This window comes from Bos grunniens, chromosome 20 (genome assembly GCF_055505025.1).
Source record: "Bos grunniens cultivar Pamir isolate PY7600 chromosome 20, Bosgru_T2T1.0, whole genome shotgun sequence".
In the NCBI taxonomy this organism is placed as follows: Eukaryota; Metazoa; Chordata; class Mammalia; order Artiodactyla; family Bovidae; genus Bos; species Bos grunniens.
In genome coordinates, this window is record NC_141184.1 from 56,583,157 (window position 1) to 56,605,504 (window position 22,348).

Sequence of the window (22,348 nt, forward strand, 5' to 3'; positions counted from 1 at the left end):
AATAATAAATTATGCCAACTTTATACATTTAACCTGTTCTGCTCAATTAAAACTTTTAACAATCATTAAATGATAAGATAATGCATACAATTTGTAATTTTAAAATTAAGTTCTTTGTACATAGCCACTGAAAACATATCTACACTTAAAGAAAAAATGAAATAACAATGCATTAGCTCCCCCTGCTGCTTGAACAAAAGATTTTATTTACAAAATATTTTGTCAACATTTTTTTCTGACAGCATTAAGTGAAATTTGCTGTTAGTTACTTCTCTTCCTTCACTTCTTCCTTTGTCCACATGATAAACTTGAGACATAAAAAAACTGTCTAGTGAGGTTTGTAAAATCCTAATTTTACCATGTTCCTAATTTTCAGGCTATATTTTCCCCAAGGAGATAACCTGACATGCAGCTATTTTAAGCCTTTAAATTCCTTAAATGAAATTGCTTCATGTTTAACAATTCATCCTGAAGTACATTAATTAAAACTTGTTTTATCACATGTATTTGTGGTTTTTTTTCAAAATTAAGTGACTATAGATTTTATAAACTTAATAGATTGTCTTATTTTACCTGTAAAATTAAATTGAAAGTAAATATCATGAATATCATATATTTTTAAGACTGTGTAATTACAGTTGAAATAGTTGTCAGTCTCATTTATAATTGAGGCTTCTGTGTTAATCCTAGCTTTCTTTGTTTGCCATATCTAATTTTCAGAAAAGGAAACAATACTATATATTCTTTACCCAGCCTTTTATGCTCCTCCCACCGTTATCAACTGCTGTAACTGATCTTTGTCTTTTTTGTTGGTGCAAGAATATACTTTAACTTTTAAATATTTAAAGAAAAATATGTGCTTGCTTTATGTTGTGTGAGTGCATGCTAAGTCACCTCAGTCATGTCTGACTCTTTGCGAGGCTATGAACTGTAGCCCCCCAGACTCCTCTGTTGATGGGATTCTCCAGGCGAGAATATTAGAGTGGGTTGCCATCTCCTTCAGGGGATCTTGCTGATCCATCCAGGGATCGAACCCGAGTCTCCTGTGGCTCCTGTGTTGCAGGTAGATAGATTCTTTACCGCTGAGCCACCTGGGAAGCGTTGCTTTATGTTAATAGTTCTCAAATCTAAGAGATTGGTTTGGGGGGGTCACATATCAGAATCAACTGGAATTTTTTTCTAAACCTTGCTTTTTTCTACATGTTAGTGTATTATTTTTGTTTAATTTAAAAGTAAGTTATATTTCCAATTTTTTTTGTTTTGTTTTGCTTTTCTGGTAACCCTTTGGAAGACTAGTAATATTGTGCTTTAAACCATACTTAGGCTAACATGTAAGGGAGATGAAAGTGTGAAAGTATTAGTTGCTCAGTTGTGTCTGACTCTCTGTGACTCCATGGACTGTAGCCCGCCAGGCTCCTCTGTCTGTGGGATTCACCAGGCAAGAATACTGGAGTGGGTAGCCATTCCCATCTCCAGGGGATCTTCCCAAGCTAGGGTTCAAACCTGGTCATCTGCATTTCAGGCAGCTTCTTTACCCTCTGAGCCACCAAAGAAGCCAGTTGTCCTATAAAAATAGTATTGATTTGGTATAGGAAGTAATGGTGGAAGCTCAGTGAGTTGAGTTCTGAAACCAGACTGCCTGGATGGAAATCCTTGCTTTGGTGCTTCCTATGTGACCTTGGACAGGTTACATAAAAGTTAGTTTCTCTTGTTTCAGTTTCCTTATTTGTAAAAAAAACAAAACCCTTGAAGCAGTACCTGGGCATAATAAGCACAGTACAAATGCTTGTTACCTGGTAAAAATACGGTGTACATTGTAAAACTTCCTTCACCTACCTAGATCTATGACTCCAGTGTTTATTCTCATAGGATTGCATGTAAAACATCTCTGGAATTTATAACAGACGGTTTCCTAGTATTGTAATCAAAATATGTGATTAAATATGATCATTTTATCTGATTAAATGAAATAACAGAATATGAACAATGAAATAGAAATATGAGATAATAAGTGTAAGGTAAAATGCAGTCCCTGCCATATAAATGATTTTCTTTACTCCTTTTGTATTGTCAACATTGCGTCTAGTCATGACTTAATAATTACTCATAGGTTCATTGCCATTATTTTACTTTGATGTAATTTTCTATTCTTTATACCAATGTAGAAATTCCCTGGTGGCTCAGCAGTAAAGAATCCACCTACCAATGTAGGAGATCTGGGTTTGATCCTTGGGTCAGGAAGATCCCCTGGAGAAGGAAATGGCAACCCACTCCAGCATTCTTGCCTGGGAAATCCCATGGACAGAGGAGCCTAGTGGACTGCAGTCCATGGGATTGCAGAGTCGTACACGACTGAGCAACCAAACAGTAACAACAACAAAAGAAATATTTACTTACCTCAGAGATAGAACCTTGAAAAGTCAGGAAAAGTTTCAGATCTAATAATGAAGTAAAGACAGCTATATTTGTCAATTTCAATTTGTGTTCACTATGGACATGAGTCTGAGTGAACTCTGGGAGTTGGTGATGGACAGGGAGGCCTGGTGTGCTGCGATTCATGGGGTCGCAAAGAGTCGGACACGACTGAGCGACTGATCTGATCTGATCTGATGAGTACCTTTTAAAGAATTCATTAGTTATCCTAATCTGTGTACCTGTCAGTGCCTCAGCTCTTAATGAAAGGGGTTAATGTATATAGGTATTGATGTTTACAAAATTAATTCTGTTCTTCAGAAGTTAAATTTAGGTAAAGTAGGAGAAGTTACACTGCTTATAATTTTATGAGTCACTTCCTGTCATTTTCCCAAGGTTCCTTAAAAAATAAGTGTATATGGTTCATTTAAATTTGTTATAATGGACCTTGGCTAATATGAGTCAATTGTTAAAAATTCAGTTTTTTAAATGAAATTTCTCTAAGAATATAGAGAGTAAGAATGAGCAGACTATTATCAGTGCACATTTTTGGCAGTCTTCAGGCGTTTGAAGGAAATACTTAAAAAATAACGGGCTAGAGATTGTAACTGATAATGAGTATATTGAAAAATCGATAAAATCTGACATAGAATAGGCATTCTTTCACTCAAAAAGGATTCATTAAGTCCCTGTTATATTTTAGGTATTGTGCTGTGATCTGAGCATACAAAGAGGATGAAGATAGTACATACTCAAGGAACTTAGCAACTAAAAATTTGAGGATTCCCACATTTTAAAAAAATTTTTATTGGGGTATGATTTACAATGTTGTGTTAGTTTCAGGCATACAGCAAAGTGAATCAGTTATACGTATACATATATCCGCCACTCATAGTCATTCAAAAGAGTTTTGAGTAGAGTTCCTAGTGTCATACAGTAGGCCCTTACTAGTTATCTCTTCTATAATTGGTAGTGTTCAGGTGTCAGTCCCAGTCTTCCAATTCATGTCTCTCCCTTGCAGATGTTTCTTGATTGCTTTTCTTTAAGGATATTTTTCTTTACTATTTTTTAAAATCAGTTTTATTAGGATATAATTTGCATATAATGAAATGCAGATTTCAATGAGCTTTGACAAATGTGTACGTACTCCTGTACCTGCCACCATTGTTAAGATGTACATTTGGTCTTTTCTAGAGGCTCCTATGTAAGTTATCATATATATTCTTTTATATCTAGCTTTTTATGTTCAGCATAATGTTTTTGAGATTGATTCATATTGTTGCATATGTCAGTAGTTCATTCCTTTTTATTCCTGAGTATTACTTAATTGTACAGATTTCACAGTTGTTTATTGTCTGGATGCCCTAGTTGATGGAAATTTTAGGTGTTTGCAGTTTTGAGCTTTAATAAAGTTGCTATGAAAATTAGTACACAAATCATTATGTGAACATACATTTTTATTTCTCTTGGTTAATACTAGGGGTTACTTTGGTTTTATGGTGAGTGTAGGGATAGCTGTTTTAAGAAACTGATGAACTGTTGTCACAAGTGGCAGGATTTCATTCTTTTTTATGGCTGAGTGACACTAGTGTGTGTGTACACCACATCTTCTTTCTTTATCTGTTGATGTTTTATTGTTTCTGTATTTTGACTGTTTTAAGTAATGCTGCTGTGAACTTTGGGATGCATGTATCTTTTTGAAGTATTGTTTTTATTTTCTTCATTTAAATGCCCAGAAGTGGAATTGCTGGATCCTCTGGGAGCACTATCTTCTTTTTTTTTTTTTTTTTGAGGAGTCTGCATGCTGTTTTCAGTAGTGGCTGTACCAATTTACATTGCCACCAGCAGTGCATGAGGGGTTCCTTTTCTTCTAATCCATATCAACACTTAACTATTTCTCATCTTTGTGATGATAGTCATGCTGACAAGTGTGAAGTGATATCTCATTATGGTTTTGATCTGCATTTCCCCAATGACTAGGGATGTTGAACATTTTTCATGTGCCTATTATCTGTCTCTGTGTCTTTGGAAAAATGCCTGCTTAGGTCCTCTGCTCATTTTTTGAATTGTGTTGTTTGTTCTTTCTGATATTTAGTTGTATGAGTTCTTAATCTATTTTAGATATTAACCCTTTATGAGTTATATCATTTGCAGGTATCTTCTCCCATTCATTTGGTTGCCTTTCCATTTTGTTGATGGGTTCCTTCACTGTGCAAAAACTTTTACAGTTTGATTAGATCCAGTTTGTCTGTTTTCACATTTGTATTCCATGCCTGAGGAGACAAATCCAAAGAAAATATTGCTGAGGCCAGTGTCAAAGAGCATACTGCCTGTATTTTCTTCTACGAGTTATATGGTTTCAGGAATTTATATTTTGGTCTTTAGTACATTTTGAACCTTTTTTTTTATATGGTGTGAAAAAAAGTTCTAACTTCCTTCTTTTACGTGTAGCTGTCCAACCTCCCAACATTGTTTATTGAAGACACTGTCTTTTGCCTATTGAATACTCTTGCTTCTTTTGTTGTAGGTTAAGTGGCTATATGGATATGCGTTCATGTCTGTTACACTGCTCTCTGTGTCCATTTCTGTACCAGCACAGTACTTTGGTAACTGTAGCTTTGTAGTGTGGTCTAAAGTCAGGAGGCAGGATACTTTCACCTTTTTTTTTTCCTCAGAGTGCTTTGACTATTTGGGTTCTTTTGGGGTCTTTAGCTATTTGGGGTCCATACAGATTTTAGAATCGTTTGTTCTAATTTTGTGAAAAATGTGGTAGGTGTTTTGGTAGAGATTTCATTAAATCTGTATAATTCTTTGGGTAGTATGGGCATTTTAATCATGGTAACTCTTCTACTCATGAACACAGGATATCATTCCATTTATTTATATCATCTTTCTTTCTTTAGTGTCATATAGTTCTTAAACTACAAGTCATTCACCTCCTTGGTTAAATTTATTTCTAGGTCTTTGATTCTTTTTGATATGATTGTTAATGAAATTTAACATTTTGATTTCTCTTTCTGATCATTTATTATTAGTCTCTAGAAATGCAACAGATTTCTATATATTTTTCTTACATCCTGCAACTTTATGAATTAATTTATCAGTGCTAATAGTTTTTTGGTAAAGTGTATAGGGTTTTCTGTATAGTGTCATATCATTTGAAAATAGTGACAATTTTACTTCTTTCCTTCCAATTTGGATTCTTTTTCTAGTCTTATTGCTATTGCTAGGACTTCCAGTACTGTGTTGAAAGAGTTTACATACTTGTTTCTTTTTTAAAAAATTATTGAAATATAGTTGATTTACATTGAAGTGCCTGTCCTGTTTCTAATCTCAGAGGAAAATCTTTGAACTTTTCACTGTTGAGTAGAATGCTTGCTGTATTTGTCATAAATGATGTTTAATATGTTGAATTGCTCAGTTGTGTCCAACTCTTTGCAACCCCATGGACTGTAGCCCACCAAACTCTTCTGTCCATGGAATTTTCCAGGCAAGAATACTGGAGTGGGTTGCCATTTCCTTCTCCAGAGAATCTTCCAACCCAGGGGTCTAACCTGCGGCTCCTCAGCCTCCTGCATTGGCAGGTAGATTCTACCACTGAGGCACCCCGGAAGCCCCAGTATGTTGATGTATGTTCCCTCTATATCCACTTTGTCAAGGTTTTGGTTTTTTTTTTTTTTTTTTTATCATGGATGGATGTTGGATTTTGTCCAGTATTTTTTCTGCATCTATTGAGGTAATCTTGTAATTTTATTGTTTTGTTAAGGAGATGTGTTACACTGGTTTGTTGATGTTGAATCATCTTTGTGTTGCTGTTGTTCAGTTGCATACTCATGTCTGACTCTTTGTGACTCCATGGACTTCAGCACACCAGGCCTCCTTGTCCCTCGCTATCTCCCAAAGTTTGCCCAAATTCATGTCCAATGCATCAGTGATGCCTTCCAGCCATCTCATCTTCTGACGCCCTCTTCTCCTTGTGCCCTTGATTTTTCCCAGCATCAGGGACTTTTCCAGTAAGTTGACTGTTCATATCAAATGACCAAAATACTGGAGCTTCAGCTTCAGCATCAGTCCTTCCAACGAGTATTCAGGCTTGAGTTTCCTTAAGATTGACTGGTTTGATCTCCTTGTTGTCCAGGGGATTTTCAGGAGTCTTCTTTAGCACCACAGTTCAAAGGCATTAATTCTCTGGTGTTCTACCTTTTTTATGGCCCAGTACTTACAACTGGGAAGACCTTAGCCTTGACTTTATGGACCTTTGTCAGCAGAGTAATGTCTCTGCTTATCAATACACTGTCTAGCTTTGTCTTTGCTTTCCTGCCAAGAAACGTCTTCTGATTTCATGGCTGCAGTCATCATCCACAGTGATTTTAGAGCCCAAGAAGAAAAAATCTATCACTACTTCCACTTTTTCCCCTTCTGTTTGTCATGCAGTAATGGGACTGGGTGCCATGATCTTAGCTTTTTAAATATTTAGTCTTAAGCCAGCTCTTTCACTCTCCTCCTTCACCCTTATCCAGACACTCTTTAGTTCCTCTTTACATTCTGCCATTAGACTGATATCATATGCATATCTGAAGCTGTTGATATTTCTCCCGCCTATCTTGATTCCAGCTTGTAACTCATCCAGCCTGGCATTTCTCATGATGTGCTCAACATATAGATTAAACAAACAGGGTGACAGCAGACAGCCCTGTCATACTCCTTTCTCAATCTTGAACCAGTCAGTTATTCCATACAGGGTTCTAACTGTTGCTTTTTGACCCACCTACAGGTTTCTTAGGAGACAGGTACGATGGTCTGGTATTCCCATTTCTTTAAGAGCTTTCCGCAGTTTGTTATGATCCACACAGTCAAAGGCTATGATCCAGCAGATGTTGGCAATTTGATCTCTAGTTCCTCTTTCTTTTCTAAACCCAGCTTGGACATCTGGAAGTTCTTGGTTCGCATAATGCTGAAGCCTAGCAGGCAAGATTTTAAGTATGATCTTACTAGCATGGGAGATGAGTGTAGGTGTCCGATGGTTAACACATTCTTTAGTATTACCGTTCTTGGGAATTGGGATGAGGATTGACCTTTTCCAGTCCTGTGGCCACTGCTGAGTCTTCCAGATTTGCTGACATATTGAATGCAACACCTTAATGGCATCATCATTTTGGGTTTTGAATAGTTCTACTGGAATGCCATTGCACCCACTAGCTTTATTAATAGCAGTTCTTCCTAAGGCCCACTTAACTTTGATCTCCAGAATGTGTGGCTCTGGGTGACTGACCACACCATCGTTGTGATTGGGTTCATTATACATTATCACATACTACTTTTTTGTACAGTTCTTCCATGTATTCTGTACTTCTCCTCTTGATCTCTTCAGGCTCTACTATATCTCTACTGTTTCTGTTCTTTTAGTGCCCATTTTGGGCAAAATGTTTCCTTAATATCTCCAATTTTCCTGAAGAGATCTCTAGTCTTTCCCCTTCTGTTGTTTCCTTCTAGTTTTATGCACTCTTCATTGAAAAAGGCCTTCTTGTCTCTACGTGCTGCTCTTTGGAACTCTGCATTTAATTGGATATACCTTTCCCTTTCTCCCTTGCTTCTCACTTCTCTCTTCAGTTATTCGTAAAGCCACCTCAGATAACCACTTTGCCTTCTTGCTTTTCTTTTTGTTTGTGAAGGTTTTGTTCGCTGCCTCCTGTACAATATTACAGACCTGCATCCGTAGTTCTTCAGACACAATATTAACTAGATCTAACCCCTTGAATCTGTTCGTTACCTCCAGTACATATTCATAGGGGATTTGATGTAAGTCATACCTGTCTGGCCTAGTGGTTTTCTTTGCTTTCTTTAGTTTAAGCCTGGATTTTGCCATAAGAAGCTGATGATCTGAGCCACAGTCAGCTCCAGGTCTTGATTTTGCTGACTGTATACAGCTTCTCCATCTTCGGCTACAAAGAACATCTTCACTTTGATTTTGGTATTGGCCATTTGCTGATGTCCATATGTAAAGTTGTCTCTTGTCTTGTTGAAAAAGGGTATTTGCTATGACCAGTGCATTCACTTGGCAGAACTCAGCCTTTGTCCGACTTCATTTTGTTCTCCAAGGCCAAACTTGCCTGTTACTCCAGGTATCTCTTGACTTCCTACTTTTGCATTCCAATCCCCAGTGATGAATAGAACATCTTTTTTTTGGTGTTAGTTCTAGGAGGTCTTCTAGGTCTTCCTAGAACTAATCAACCTCAGCTTCTTTGGCATCAGTGATAGGGGCATAGACTTGAATTACTGTGATGTTTTGAATGGCTTGCCAGGGAAATGAACTGAGATCATTCTGTCATTTTTGAGATTATGCCCAAGTACTGCATTTCAGACTCCTTTGTTGATTATGAGGGCTACTCCATTTCTTCTATGGGATTCTTGCCCACAGGAGTAGATATAATGGTCATCTGAATTAAATTTCACCCATTCCTATTCATTTTAGTTCACTGTTTCCTAAGATGTCAATGCTTGACCACATCCAATTTACCTTGATTCATGGACCTAACATTCGAGATTCCTATGCATTACTGTTCTTTGCTGCATCAGACTTTATTTTCATCACCAGACACAGTCACTACTGAGTGTTGTCATGGATAAACCGTCTCTGTATCCTTGGAATAAATCCCACTTGATCATGGTGTACCATTTTATATCTTGTTGAATTTGGTTTGCTGATATTTCCTTGATTATTTTTGCATCTGTGTTTGTCAGAGATCTTCAGGGATTTTTTTTTTTTTTTTTTTGGTGTCTTTGGTTTTGATATCAGGGTTATTCTGGCCTCATAGAGTGAATTTGAAAGTGTTCCCTCCTGTTCAGTATTTTGGAATAGTTTGAGAAGGATAGGTATTAAGTCTCCCTTAAACTTTTTGGTAGAATTCCCCTGTAAAGCTATTATGTCCTGGACTTTGGGTTTGGGGGAGTTTCTTGATTACTGATTCAATTTTAATATTTGTAATTCGTCTGTTATATCTTGTATTTCAATCTTAGTTGATCGTACATTTCTGAAAATTTATCCATTCTACATTGTCCAGTTTGTTAGAATATACTTGTTCATAGTATTATCTTATGATTGTATTTTTCTGATACTGGTTGTAATTTCCCCTTTTTAATCTCTAGTTTTGTGTGCTTAGGCCCCCTTTCTCTTTTTTTTTTCCCTGCTGAGTATGGCTAAACATTTGTCAATTTTATCTTTGAAAACCAGCCCTTAGTTTAATTAATCTTTTCTTTCTTGGCCTCTATTTTCTTTATTTTCACTCTAACATGTATTATTTTATTATGAGTTTGTCCATTTCCTTTTTAAGTTCTGTCTGAATGGCTTGCCTTGGAAATGAACTGAGATCATTCTGTCATTTTTGAGGTTGTGCCCAAGTACTGCATTCAGGTATTTTGAAGTTCTTCTATTAGGTATGTACGTATTTACATTTGTTATATCTTCCTGATGAACTGACTCCTTTCTAATTATGAAAAGTTTATTTTTTATCCTTGATAATTTCATTGTCCTGAAATCTACTTTGATACTAGTATATTAACTCTAGCTTTCCTTTGATTTACTTTTTCATGATAAAATTTTTTATCCTTTAAATTTCAAACCTATGTGTGCATTTGTGTTAAAATGAATTTCTTGTATATGATGTATTGTTTGGTCTCTGTTGGTCTTCCCTGGTGGCTCAGTCGGTAAAATTATGTCTGCATTGCGGGAGACCTGGGTTCATTTCCTGGGTCGGGAAGATCCCCTGGAGAAGGAAATGGCAACCCACTGCAGTATTCTTGCCTGGAGGATCCCATAGACAGAAGAGCCTGGTGTGCTATAGTCCATGGTGTCACAAAGAGTTGGACATGACTGTGACTAACATTTGGTCTTTGTCATCCAGTCTAATATCCTTTGATTTGTAATTGGAGTATTTAGACCATTAGATTTAATGTGAGTATTAATATGTTTGAGCTTAAATGTAATATGTTACTTATTCTTTGCCTCATGTTCTATCTTCTGTTATACTTTTACTGACTTTTTAGCTTAATTATTTACAGGATTTCTTTATGTCTTCTGTTGATTTTTGTGTGAAGCGTGAAAGTCGCTCAGTCATATCTGACTCTTTGTGACGCCATGGCCTGTCCATGGAATTCTCCAAGCCAGAATACTGGAGTGGGTAGCCTTTCCCTTCTCCACGGGATCTTCCCAACCCAGGGATTGAACCCAGGTCTCCTGCATTGCAGGCAGGTTCTTTACCAGCTGAGCCACCAGGGAAGCCCAAGAACAGTGGAGTAGGCAGCCTATCCCTTCTCCAGGGGATCTTCCCGAACCAGGAATCCAACCAGGCTCTCCTGCATTGCAGGCAAATTCTTTACCAACTGAGCTACTGTTTAGGGTACTTTTATTCCTTAGTGGTTGATCTTTTGGTTTACAACATATATCCTTAGTTTATCACCATCTTCCTTTAAATTGTATTATGCCACATTATATATAGAGTGAGAGTCTTGGTATACTTTCTTCCCTCATGTCCTAGTCTTTGTATTGTTTTCATACATTTAATTTTTGCATTTAAAACTCCACAGGATATTTTAATGATATGCTTTAAAAAGTAAGTTTTCTTTACGGAAAACTAAAAAAAACAAATTTACATTTGCCAACATATTTGCCATTTGAGGATCACTACTCAGTTGTGTTGATCCAGATTTTGTTTGATGAAATTTTTCTTGTACTTCAAGAACATGTTGTTTATCACAAGTTGGTGATAAATTTCTTTTTGGATTTGGGCTTCTCTAGTGGCTCAAATGGTACAGAGTCTGCCTGCAATGTAGGAGACCCGGGTTTGATACCTGGGTCAAGAAGATCCCCTGGAGAAGGAAATGGCAACCCACTCCAGTATTCTTGCCTGGAAAATCCCATGGACAGAGGACACTGACGGGTTATAGTCCATGGGGTTGCAAAGAGTCGGACATGACTGAGCAACTAACATAACACAACACTTCACTTGCCTTATGAAAAAGTCTTCATTTCACCTTCATTTAAAACATGTTATATACAGTAAAATTACTCTTTGGGATAGAGTTGCCAAGATTTTGACAAATGAATAGGGTTGAATATTCATAATTTCACTTAAGATACAGAGCAATTACATTATTCCCTAAATTCTCTCACACTCCCCCTTCATGTTGTTCATTCAGTCCCTCAGTCATGTCCAACTCTTTGTGACCTCATGGACTAAAACATGCCAGGCTTCCCTGTCCTTCACCATCTCCTGGAGTTTGTTCAAACCCACGTCCATCGAGTTGGTGATGCCATCCAACCATCTCATCCTCTATCATCCCCTTGTCCTCCTGCTTTCAATCTTTCCCAGCATCAGGGATTTTCTAATGAGTCAGCTCTTTGCATCAGGTGGCCAAAGTATTGGAGCTTCAGCATCAGTTCTTCCAAAGAATATTCAGGATTGATTTCCTTTAGGATACTGGTTTGATCTCCTTGCAGTCCAAAGAACTCTCAAGAGCCTTCTCCAACACCACAGTTCAAAACCATCAATTCTTCAGCACTCAGCCTTCTTAATGGTCCAACTCTCACATCCATAGATGCCTACTGGAAAAAACATAGCTTTTACTATGTGGACCTTTGTTGGCAAAGTAACGTCTCTGCTTTTTAATATGCTGTTTAGGTTGGTCATAGTTTTTCTTCTAAGGAACAAGCTTCTTTTAATTTCATGGCTGTAGTCACCATCTGCAGTGATTTTGGAGCCCAAGGAAATAAACTCTGTCACTGTTTCCATTGTTTCCCCATCTATTTGCCATAAAGTGATAGGACTGGATGCCATGATCTTCATTTTTTGAATGTTGAGTTTTAAGCCAGCTTTTTCACTCTCCTCTTTCACTTCCATCAGGAGGCTCTTCAGTTCCTCTTCACTTTCTGCCATAAGGGTGATGTCATCTGCATATCTGAGGTTATTGATGTTTCTCCCGGCAATCTTGATTCCAGCTTGTGCTTCATCCAGCCTGGCATTTCGCATGATGTACTCTGCATATGAATTAAATAAGCAGAGTGACAATATACAGCATTGATGTACTCCTTTCCCAATTTGGAACCAGTTCATTGTTCCATGTCCAGTTCTAACTGTTGCTTCTTGACCTCCTTACAGGTTTCTCAGGAGGCAGGTAAGGTGGTCTGGTATTCCCTTCTCTTGAAGAATTTTCCACAGTTTGTTGTGATCCACACAGTCAAAGGCTTTGGTGTAGTTAGGAAGCAGAAGTAGATGTTTTTTGTGGAACTCTTGCATTTTCTGTGATCCAACGGATGTTGGGAATTTGACCTCTGGGTCCTCTGCCTTTTCTAAATTGAGCTTGAACATCTGAAAATTTTCATTTCACTTGCTGTTGAAGCCTGGCTTGGAAAATTTTGAGCATTACTTTGTGTGCAGTTGTGCAGTAGTTTGAACATTCTTTGGCATTGCCTTTCTTTGGGACTGGGATAAAAACTGACCTTTTCCAGTCCTGTGGCCACTGCTGAGTTTTCCAATTTGTTGGCATATTGAGTGCAGCACTTTCACAGCGTCATCTTTTAGGATTTGAAATAGGTCAGCTGGAATTCCATCACCTCCACCAACTCTGTTCATAGTGGTGCTTTCTAAGGCCCATTTGACTTCTCACTCCAGGATATCTGGCTCTAGGTGAGTGATCATACCATTGTGGTTATCTGGGTCATTAAGATCTTTTTTGTATAGTTCTTCTGTGTATTCCGGGGTCCAGCCCCGGTGGATCCAGGGAATTCGAAGTGGGGACGGCGTTGGCGAGATCAGAAAACAACTGCTTAATTAAACGTTTATTAAGGATATAAAGAGTGGTGAAATAAGGATAGCTTAGCGAAGAGATTCAGTGAAGACAAGAGGCTGAATAAAATTCCAAAGCAGGGAATTTACATCACCTATGAAGGCCGCAGGCATCCTCCCATTCTCCCGAAGGAGAGGAGACACTAAGGCCTCCCTGGTCAGATCTTAGAAGCCCAGGCAAAATTAGTAGGCTTGATGAGCTTCCCTACCTCAGAGGAAAAGTTCAGCTAGAAGGTGAAAGAAAGAACGACATGGGGAGACCAAATTTCCGTGAACAAAAAGAACGTACTTTATTTTCCAAAGTAGTTTTATACCTTAAGTTGTGCATAGAGGATAATGGGGGAAGGGGTAGAGTCATGCAAGGACAGCAGTTCCTAATCCTTATCGAAGCCAGGCTTTCAAACTTATCATGTACAAAAGTTTAGGTGATTTACATCATCTTCTGGCCAGGAGGCCTGTTAACATTTTAAGAAACTTATTTTTCTCTGAAGGTGATTATTCTAAAGTCAGGCACCAGCCTCCAAAAAGCATTGGATAAAGTTGCATTCCTATAGGGCAAAGGTGAGGTGGGCTCAATCAAGAAAAGAATTAACTCAAGGGTCCAAGGTTACAAACATTGAGGCTACTACTTACATTTCTATACACCCATTATATCAATCAATACACTGCCAAGGACACAGTAGGTAAGGGATATGGAGACTTAGCAGCAAACATTGGCCCAACAAGTGAAAAACCCTTCACCAATACAATTTCTAATCAATCTTTTAACTACTCAAAGGAATCTGTGTTTAGACAGTTTAGAACATCTCCTGCCTCTCACAGTTGGGAGGCTCTGAACAATCACATGTTGCCGGAAAAAACATTTTCAGGCAGGCTAGAGGACTTCCAAAGGAGTTTGTAGGTTGAAACATTGTCACACCCAGGAATTATTAACTGGAGCTGTAAGCTAACTCTTTTTTCAGAGAGAGGTAGTGGGGGACAGCCCCCATAAAGTCAGAGGTGTAGGTGAAAGCACAAAGCAGAAAGTAGGCAGACTCTGGTTTTGGGGGTAGATGCTCGAGAATTTCCAGGGAGACTCCTGAGGCTTGATCCCGCCTTTGCGTATGCCGAGCCTCCTTCCTCATGACCTTTGGCAGGGGCGGAGCTCGCTCCCCGCATCTGCCATCTCTTCTTCATATCTTCTGCTTCTGTTAGGTCCATACTGTTTCTGTCCTTTATTGTACACATCTTTGCATGAAATGTTAGTCCCTTAGTATCTCTAATTTTCTTGAAGAGATCTCTAGTTTTTCCCATTCTATTGTTTTCATCTATTTCCTTGCATTGAGTATTTAGGAAGGCTTTCTTATCTCTCCTTGCTTTCTTTGGAACTCTGCTTTCAGAAGGATATATCTTTCCCTTTCTTCTTTGCCTTTTGCTTCTCTTTTTTTTTCAGCTATTTGTAAGGCCTCCTCTGACAACCATTTGCCTGTTTGCATTTCTTTTTCTTGCAGATGGTTTTGTTCACCGCCTCTTGTACAATGTTCGGAACTTCTGTGTGTAGTTCTTCGGGCACTCTATCAGATCTAATCCCTTGAATCTATTTGTCACTTCCACTGTATAATCATAAGCGATTTGATTTGGATCACATGTGATTGTGGTTTCCCCCTTCATATTCAGTCTTTTCATCCCCACCCCAAACCTGACAATTGCTGATCTCTTCTCTATCCCCATAGTTTATTATGCTGGTTCACCTTGAAGAGGGAGAACAACTTCAATAAGCCTGTAACTTCTCTACCTTCCCCTGGATTCTTATTTGGCCTCCACCTCCTGGGTCAGATAAGTGTATTAACATATTTGTTTCTGTGGTGAAGGGTTCTAGTTTCTCTATTATCTACCCAGACTCTCAAGATCAGAGACAAACTGATGTGTGTTTCAATTCATCCTTACCGGTACCATCTTTTCCTTGCTCTTCCCTAATTTACATCCGCCTTGCTTGCCTGACAGCCTCTGTCTTAGCAGGCACTGTGTCCCTGGGTCATAGGGGTTTGCCCATCTAGGTGCTCCTGTCCCTTTCAGTTATAGTTCTGGGTCCAGCATTGTATTCCTGCCACTCTCTCAGGAGTAGAGGATTTTGTTTTTCATCAGTGCTCCAAAGGTCATAATGTGTATTGTCCTTTCCCTAGTAATTTAAGGCTTTTCTTTGGTTGGAGAGACAAGGAGAAGAGATCTGGATAGAGCTTTATGCCTGACACACACATAGTGGCTGCTATTCCTCTCCACCCAGGCCTGCACCATGTTGGATTTTTAATTGGATACCAAAGATTATAAATTTCATTTTGTAGAGTATTATATTTTGTTTTATTCTTTTAAAGGATTTTATGTTTCATTCTGCCTAATAGTTGTTGTAGATAAGTTTGATAATTTAGAAACTTATTTTTAGGTTTTTTAGGGTGGGTTGAGAGTAGTCCTTATTCTAAGGCTTAATTTGCCCCACTTTTAGGGAATGACCCTTTGGGTCACTACTGAATGCCTCATTATTGAATGAGTCCTTTTCCATCAGACCGGTTGGAACATAATGATTCCTGGCCCTGTGTGAGCTCTTGAAAGTGTTTGGCTTATAGCCTCTGTAATTGTTCTTTCCCCTGTAGGTGTTCTTAGCACAGTCTCCTGGAGTTTTACTCTAAGCATGACCAGATTAGAATTTGATCAAAGACTCAAGGGGAAACCATATACAAGTTTCTGAGGCTTTTTTCTTCTTATTTCTCTTGGATACCGTGCCCTACAAATTTTAGTTTGCCTTTACCTCTAAAAAATCTGATTCCTGTTTCCTCAACTCAGAAAGCTGACCAGACTCTGTTGGGGTTCCTTCAATTGTCTCCAGAATAAAAGTCTATATGACTGTAAGCTCCGTTAATTTATTTCTCTCAGAAGTCACTATTTCGCTGTCTGTTGTCCCACTGACTGAGAATAGTTGTTTGTTACATTTTGTTCGGTTTCCTAGTTGTTTGTTGCAGGAAGCTAATTCTAAATTCCTATTCCTTTATGGTGCTAAGTGGAATTCCAAAAATCATTGTTTTCTTCTTTCTCCTGTTTGTAGGATACTTATTTTCTCTTGATGCTTACTTTTGTCACTGAATTTCAGCAATTTTATTAAGAGCCGTAGTTTCCCTTGTGTTTACGCTGTTTAAGAATCCTTGAGTTGCTTTGATCTATACTGCTACTGCTAAGTCACTTCAGTCGTGTCCGACTCTGTGCAATCCCATGTCCGGCAGCCCACCAGGTTCCCCCGTCCCTGGGATTCTCCAAACAAGAACACTGGAGTGGGTTGCCATTTCCTTCTCCAATGCAGGAAAGTGAAAAGTGAAAGTGAAGTCGCTCAGTCTTGTGGCCTTTGGAAAATTTGGCCATGATTTATCCTACTGTCCTGTCTTTTCTCCGCTTACACGTGTTGCTATTGTTTGTCAGTTGCTAAGTTGAGCCTAACTCTTTGCAACTCTGTGGATCACAGCAGGCCAGGTTCCTCTGTTCTCCATTCAAATTCATGTCCATTGAGTCAGTGATGCTGTCTAAACATCTCATCCTCTGCCACCCTCTTCTCCTTTTGTCTTCAGTCTTTCCAAGCATCAGATTTTTTTCCAGTGATTCAGCTTTTTGCATCAGGTGGCCAGAGTATTGAAGCTTCAGCTTCAGCATCAGTCCTTCCAGTGAATAGTCAGGATTGACTTCCTTTGGGACTGACTGGTTTGATCTTGCAGTCCAGGGGACTCTCAAGAGTCTTTTCGAGCACCATAATTTGAAAGCATAAGTTCTTTCACACTCAGCCTTTTTGGTCCAACTGTCGTATCCGTACATAACTACCAGAAAAACCATAGCTTTGACTATATTATTTTTGTCAGCAAAGTGATGTCTCTGCCTTTTTTTTTTTTTTAATGTCTCTGCTTTTTAATACACTGTTTAGGTTTGTCATAGCTTTCCTCCCAAGGGGCAAGTGTCTTTTTTTTTTCCGTTTGTTATTTTTTTTGCCAGGCCCAGGGCCCCTGACCTCTGGACAAAGTCCATGGTAGGCTGTGGTGGGGGGAGGTGGGGCAGTGGGGTAAGGGGTGTACAGGTTGTCATCCTTACTTTCGTCTCAAACCACAGGCCAGCAGAAGTGTTTCAGGGTTCACACTTCAGTTCATTACAATGCTGACAAGTTTCTACTTTTATAATTGCTTGAGAAAAAAACTCTCCAAAGTGCTGACGTGTGCCTGGGTCCACCCCCACATTCCTGGCCCCTCGCCACAGATGCTTACTTGCCAGGCACACAGCCGGCATGGGCACCCCAGGCCCCTGCCCCCACCAGGACAGGGCTGCTCTGCCACGGGACTTTGGAAAGCAGGGCAGTGGTGGGCGCAGGACAGGGATCCACCCTGACCTCATGGCCAACCCCCGGCCTGTCTCCTCTTGTGAACAGTGGGCTGGCAACACTTAGGGCTGCCCTGAGGATCTCCAGGCTAGGCTGGGAGGCAGGGTGCTCCAGGGGTCCTGTCAGCCACCCTATCATCATGGTCAGGTCAGGAAGGGAGAGGAGCAACCATCTTTTAATTTCATGGCTGCAGTCACCATCCACAGTTGATTTTAGAGCCCATGAAAATAAAATTTGTCTCTGCTTCCATTTGCCCCTTTCTATTTGCCATGAAGTGATGGGACCAGATGCCATGCTTTTAGTTTTTTTTAATGTTGAGTTTCAAGCCAGCTTTTTCAGTCTCTTTCACCTTCATCAAGAAGCTCTTTGGTTCCTCTTTGCTTTCTGCCATTAGAGTGATATCATCTGCATATCTGAGGTTTGATATTTCTCCCAGCAATCCCTCCACTCTTCCCCAGGAGCATATTGGACACCTTCTGACCTGGGGAGCTCATCTTGTAGCAGAGGTGTTTCAGGATTCACACTTCAGTTCATCATGACGCTGACAAGTTTCTACTTTTATAATTGCTTGAGAAAAAAACTCTCCAAAGTGCTGACGTGTGCCTGGGTCCACCCCCGCATTCCTGGCCCCTCGCCACAGATGCTTATTTGCCAGGCACACAGCCAGCATGGGCACCCCAGGCTCATCTTGCATCTTATCATATCTTTCTGCCTTTTTATACTGTTCATGGGGTTCTCGAGGCAAGAATACTGGACTGGGTGGACCATGTTTTGTCAGAACTCTTTGCTATGACCCATTAGCCTTGGGTGGCCCTGCACAGCATGGCTCATTGAGTTACTGAAGTCCCTTTGCCACAAGGCTGTGATCCATGAAGAGGCATTTACATTTATGTTACACTATTTGATGTTTCCCATAAATCACTTCAATTTTGCTCATTTTTTTCCTCTTTTTTCTTCCTATGCTAGACTTTTTCCCATCATTTTTACTTCTATATGTTCATGTTCGCTGATATTTTCTTCTACAGTATCAATTTGCTAATAAGTGAAACTTTTAATTTCAGAAGTTTTTTCTCTAGGTAAACCATTCATTTAGTATTAAGGTAATTTATCTTCTCATTATACTCATGAAAATATGTGTCATAGCTGATTTAAAGTCTGCCTGTTTATTCAATCTTCTCCACTTTGGGGGAGATTTTTTTTTTAATTTATTTTTTAATTGAAGGATAAATGCTTTAGAGAATTGTGTTGGTTTCTGCCAAACATCAGCATGATTTTTCTACCAAACGTCAACATGATGGAACGGGGGGGATATTTCCATTGAACAATTTTTCTCCTGGTTGTGGGTCACATTTTTTTTTTTTTTTACTACATAATCTAGTAATTTCTCTTGTAGGTACAACATTTTGATTTAACATTACTGAGTGTCTGGATATTATTCTTCCTTTAAAGAATGTTTTAGCAGACATATGAGTTATTTGTGATTGAATTTCATTCTTTGGAGGGTTATATTCAACTTTATTAGGGTTGCTTTTTAGTAGCCTTTACTCTTGGGCTAATTTAGCCCTACTTTTAAGACAGAACTCTTCTGGAATCGCTCCTAAATATTCCATATATTCCTTGAGATCCTTCTGCTCTGGCTGCTTGGAACTTGAACATCTTCCCAGCTTTACTGTGAGCCCTGTGTGAATAGTTATGCTTCATTGGAAGATGTCTTTTCCAGGGTAAATTTTCTTTATCAATTGTCTGATATCTCACCCTACATACCTCCATAATAGTATTCAACCAAAAATTTAGAGGAATTACTATACAGATTTCTGGAACTTTTTTCTAATTACAGGCCTCTCCTTGCTGGTACAACAGTCCTGTAAATTCTAGCTGTTTAGCCTTTATAGCCTCTGATCTTAGTCTTAAATCAGCAAGGCTGCCATACACTAATTGAGTTCCTCCTCCCTACACCAAGGTTCTGAAAGTTCCCTGAAGCAGATATCCAGGGTTATTTTTAGGCTAACCTCATTTATTTGACTTCTCTGAGAGATCACAGCCCTGTGCTTTTTTTCTTCTTCTTTGGTCTAATGTCTTAAAACAATAGTATATTTTGCCTAGTTTTATCAGTTGTAATGGTGAGAGCATGTCTAATACCACTTACTTTAGTATTGTCAGGACCAGAAGTAATCAATGTATTTTATTTACATCAATTTTAAATAAAATTTTAATTATGTAAGTATAACTTATTTTCCCATTAAAACAATTTTCCATGAAAGTTAGTTTCCTTTTAGTAACTTTCCTAATCTTGAACTTCTTTCTTTCTTCAAACCATGTGATATCAATTTGGTACACAGCCTGTAAGGTACCTTTTCTATTTATATACATATATTTCCATAGAAAAGTTATAATATTGATTTTTTTAGGTTGTGTATGCTTATAATATCATAATTCAGAGTATATTTACTTCTTTTTCACTTGCTTTAAAAAAACAGTGTGTATTAGAGATGTACCTTATTATTAAATTTATTTCACACTATATGTTGAGGTAGTTAATATGTTAAATAATGTGATATTTTCATATGATAGTATTTTCAGCCAGAATATAGATTGGTCCTCAGTAGCTCATCTCCTGGACTTATTGCAAATGCTTTCCATTTTTTTCCAGGCCTTTCCAGCCATACTTTTAGAAATGTTGCCCTATTTCTCTCTGTCCCAAGTACTGCTCTTGCCTGGGGACAGACAGGCTTTAAATCCACCCCAAATAGTTCCCCAGGGCCCTTTTTGTTTCCGTTTGTCACAACTTTGGCATAGGTCATTCTTTGTGTTGTTCACATCTGCTATGTACTTGCCCTGTTCTTGTCACTCAGCCCTTTCTGTCATCTCATAGAATGAAATTCTGTAGACCTGGAAGGGACCTGAGCCAGTTATCTAGCAGAATTTAACGGGAAAAGAAACAGAGACTCAGAGAAGTAAAGCAACTGTCCTAAGGTCACAGAGGACACAGAGGTACTAAAGACCCAACTGGGAAGTCATAGCGTCTCAACTATGCTGCTGCTACGGCTAAGTCGCTTCAGTCGTGTCCGACTTTGTGTGACCCCAGAGACGGCAGCCCATCCGTCCCTGTGATTCTCCAGGCAAGAACACTGGAGTGGGTTGCCATTTCCTTCTCCAATGCATGAAAGTGAAAAGTGAACGTGAAGTTGCGAAGTCGTGTCCGACTCTTAGCGACCCCATGGACTGCAGCCCACCAGGCTCCTCCGTCCATGGGATTTTCCAGGCAGGAGTACTGGAGTGAGGTGCCATTGCCTTCTCCAGTCTCAACTATAGATCACATTTATTTCTGCAAATCTACTTCAAAAGGCCAAAATTGTCCCTGAAATTTTTGCCATACTTACACAGCTGAAATTTAGGGCCTTTTTAGTTCCCTGCACAATTATTCCTCTCCCCCAATCCTCTAAAGCTTTTGTCTTCTCTTTTTTCTTTTGCTGTGCCACATCAGGATCTTAGTTCCCCAAACAGGCATCAAACCCAGGCCCTCAGCAGTGAAAGCGTGGAGTCCTAACCATTAGTGAAAGTGTGGAGTTCCCCTTTTAAACTTTTCTTGAGCATCTTGATGGTGAATATAGTAACTCCTTTATTCTGTTATTAGATTCCGAGATTGAAGGCTGGGGAAAGTTGTCATGAATAGTTTTTCTCACATACAGAATAAAATAGGGTGCCAGATTTGTCCATTCAGTGACTTTGTGCTCATGTTTTAATTTGATGGTCTCAGTGAAGTAGAGGGATTTTTTTGTTTGTTTTTTTGTTAATTTAAATGTGGCTATTCCGTGAAAAAAACAAAACAAAACTTTATAGATTTGTCTTGGCAATGGGAATAAGGAGAGAAGGGCAGTATGTATTTCCTTCCTACCTAAAAGTGAATTTATATTTTTGTGTTTTACTTAAATATGAATTTTGTGAAATAAAATCTGAACTAGTCATGACTAATATCATACATTTTGATATAACAGAATACAAATGATTCAGCTGATGATGAAAATATTTGTCATGTGTGGCACATGAATATAGAAGCTCTTCCAGAATGGATACAGTGCCTGATACAAAAAGTAAGTTCCTTAGTTTCTGAGTAAATTTAGGAATATACTACTTTCAGAATGTTTTTGTCCTCATATTAGAGCTATTTTTCTTGAATGCATTGTTTCAGGAAACATGAAAGTGTATGTAACCCTTGATTACACTTACTGCTTTCATTATTACTGGAGTGCTCTGAGTACTTCTATAACTCAGACTTTGCACTTTAAAATTCCCCTTCTTTGAATTCTCTTTCCACCACTACCTACTTGTTCCATCAATTTCTTAGGTCTTTATTCTTAATTGAGGCATCGCCTAGCCAATCTATCAACTGCCTCTCCCAACTATTACCACCAAACACTTCCTTTCTCCCTTCTCTACTTTATATATCTATCTATGTTTTACACACACATTTTACAAGATATGTAGAACCTGTAAATATGCTTAAGTATGTATAACATACATAAATTATTATGCACATCCATACATATATGCACATACATATACATACACATCCACATACATGAATGACTTACTGATCATGTTAATCACCTCGATGCTCTACTAGGATATAAACTCCATGAAGTCAAAAGTTTTTGTTTTGTTCATTATGTATTATATCCCCCAGTACCTAGAACAGTCCCTGTGAAGTGAA

The 22,348-nt window shown here is 38.7% G+C and overlaps 1 protein-coding gene across 16 annotated transcripts in view; it reads left to right on the top strand.

Annotated features, from left to right (window-relative positions):
* The window catches only part of RNF180 (ring finger protein 180), a 305,462-nt gene that overhangs the window by 72,249 nt on the left and 210,865 nt on the right, over nucleotides 1-22,348 (top strand). For all 16 annotated transcript variants that reach the window (XM_086361912.1, XM_086361917.1, XM_086361916.1 and 13 more), the window contains exon 3: nucleotides 21,633-21,728. In XM_086361912.1, coding sequence (XP_086218038.1) covers nucleotides 21,633-21,728 — 96 coding nt within the window. The remainder of the gene's footprint in view (nucleotides 1-21,632; nucleotides 21,729-22,348) is intronic.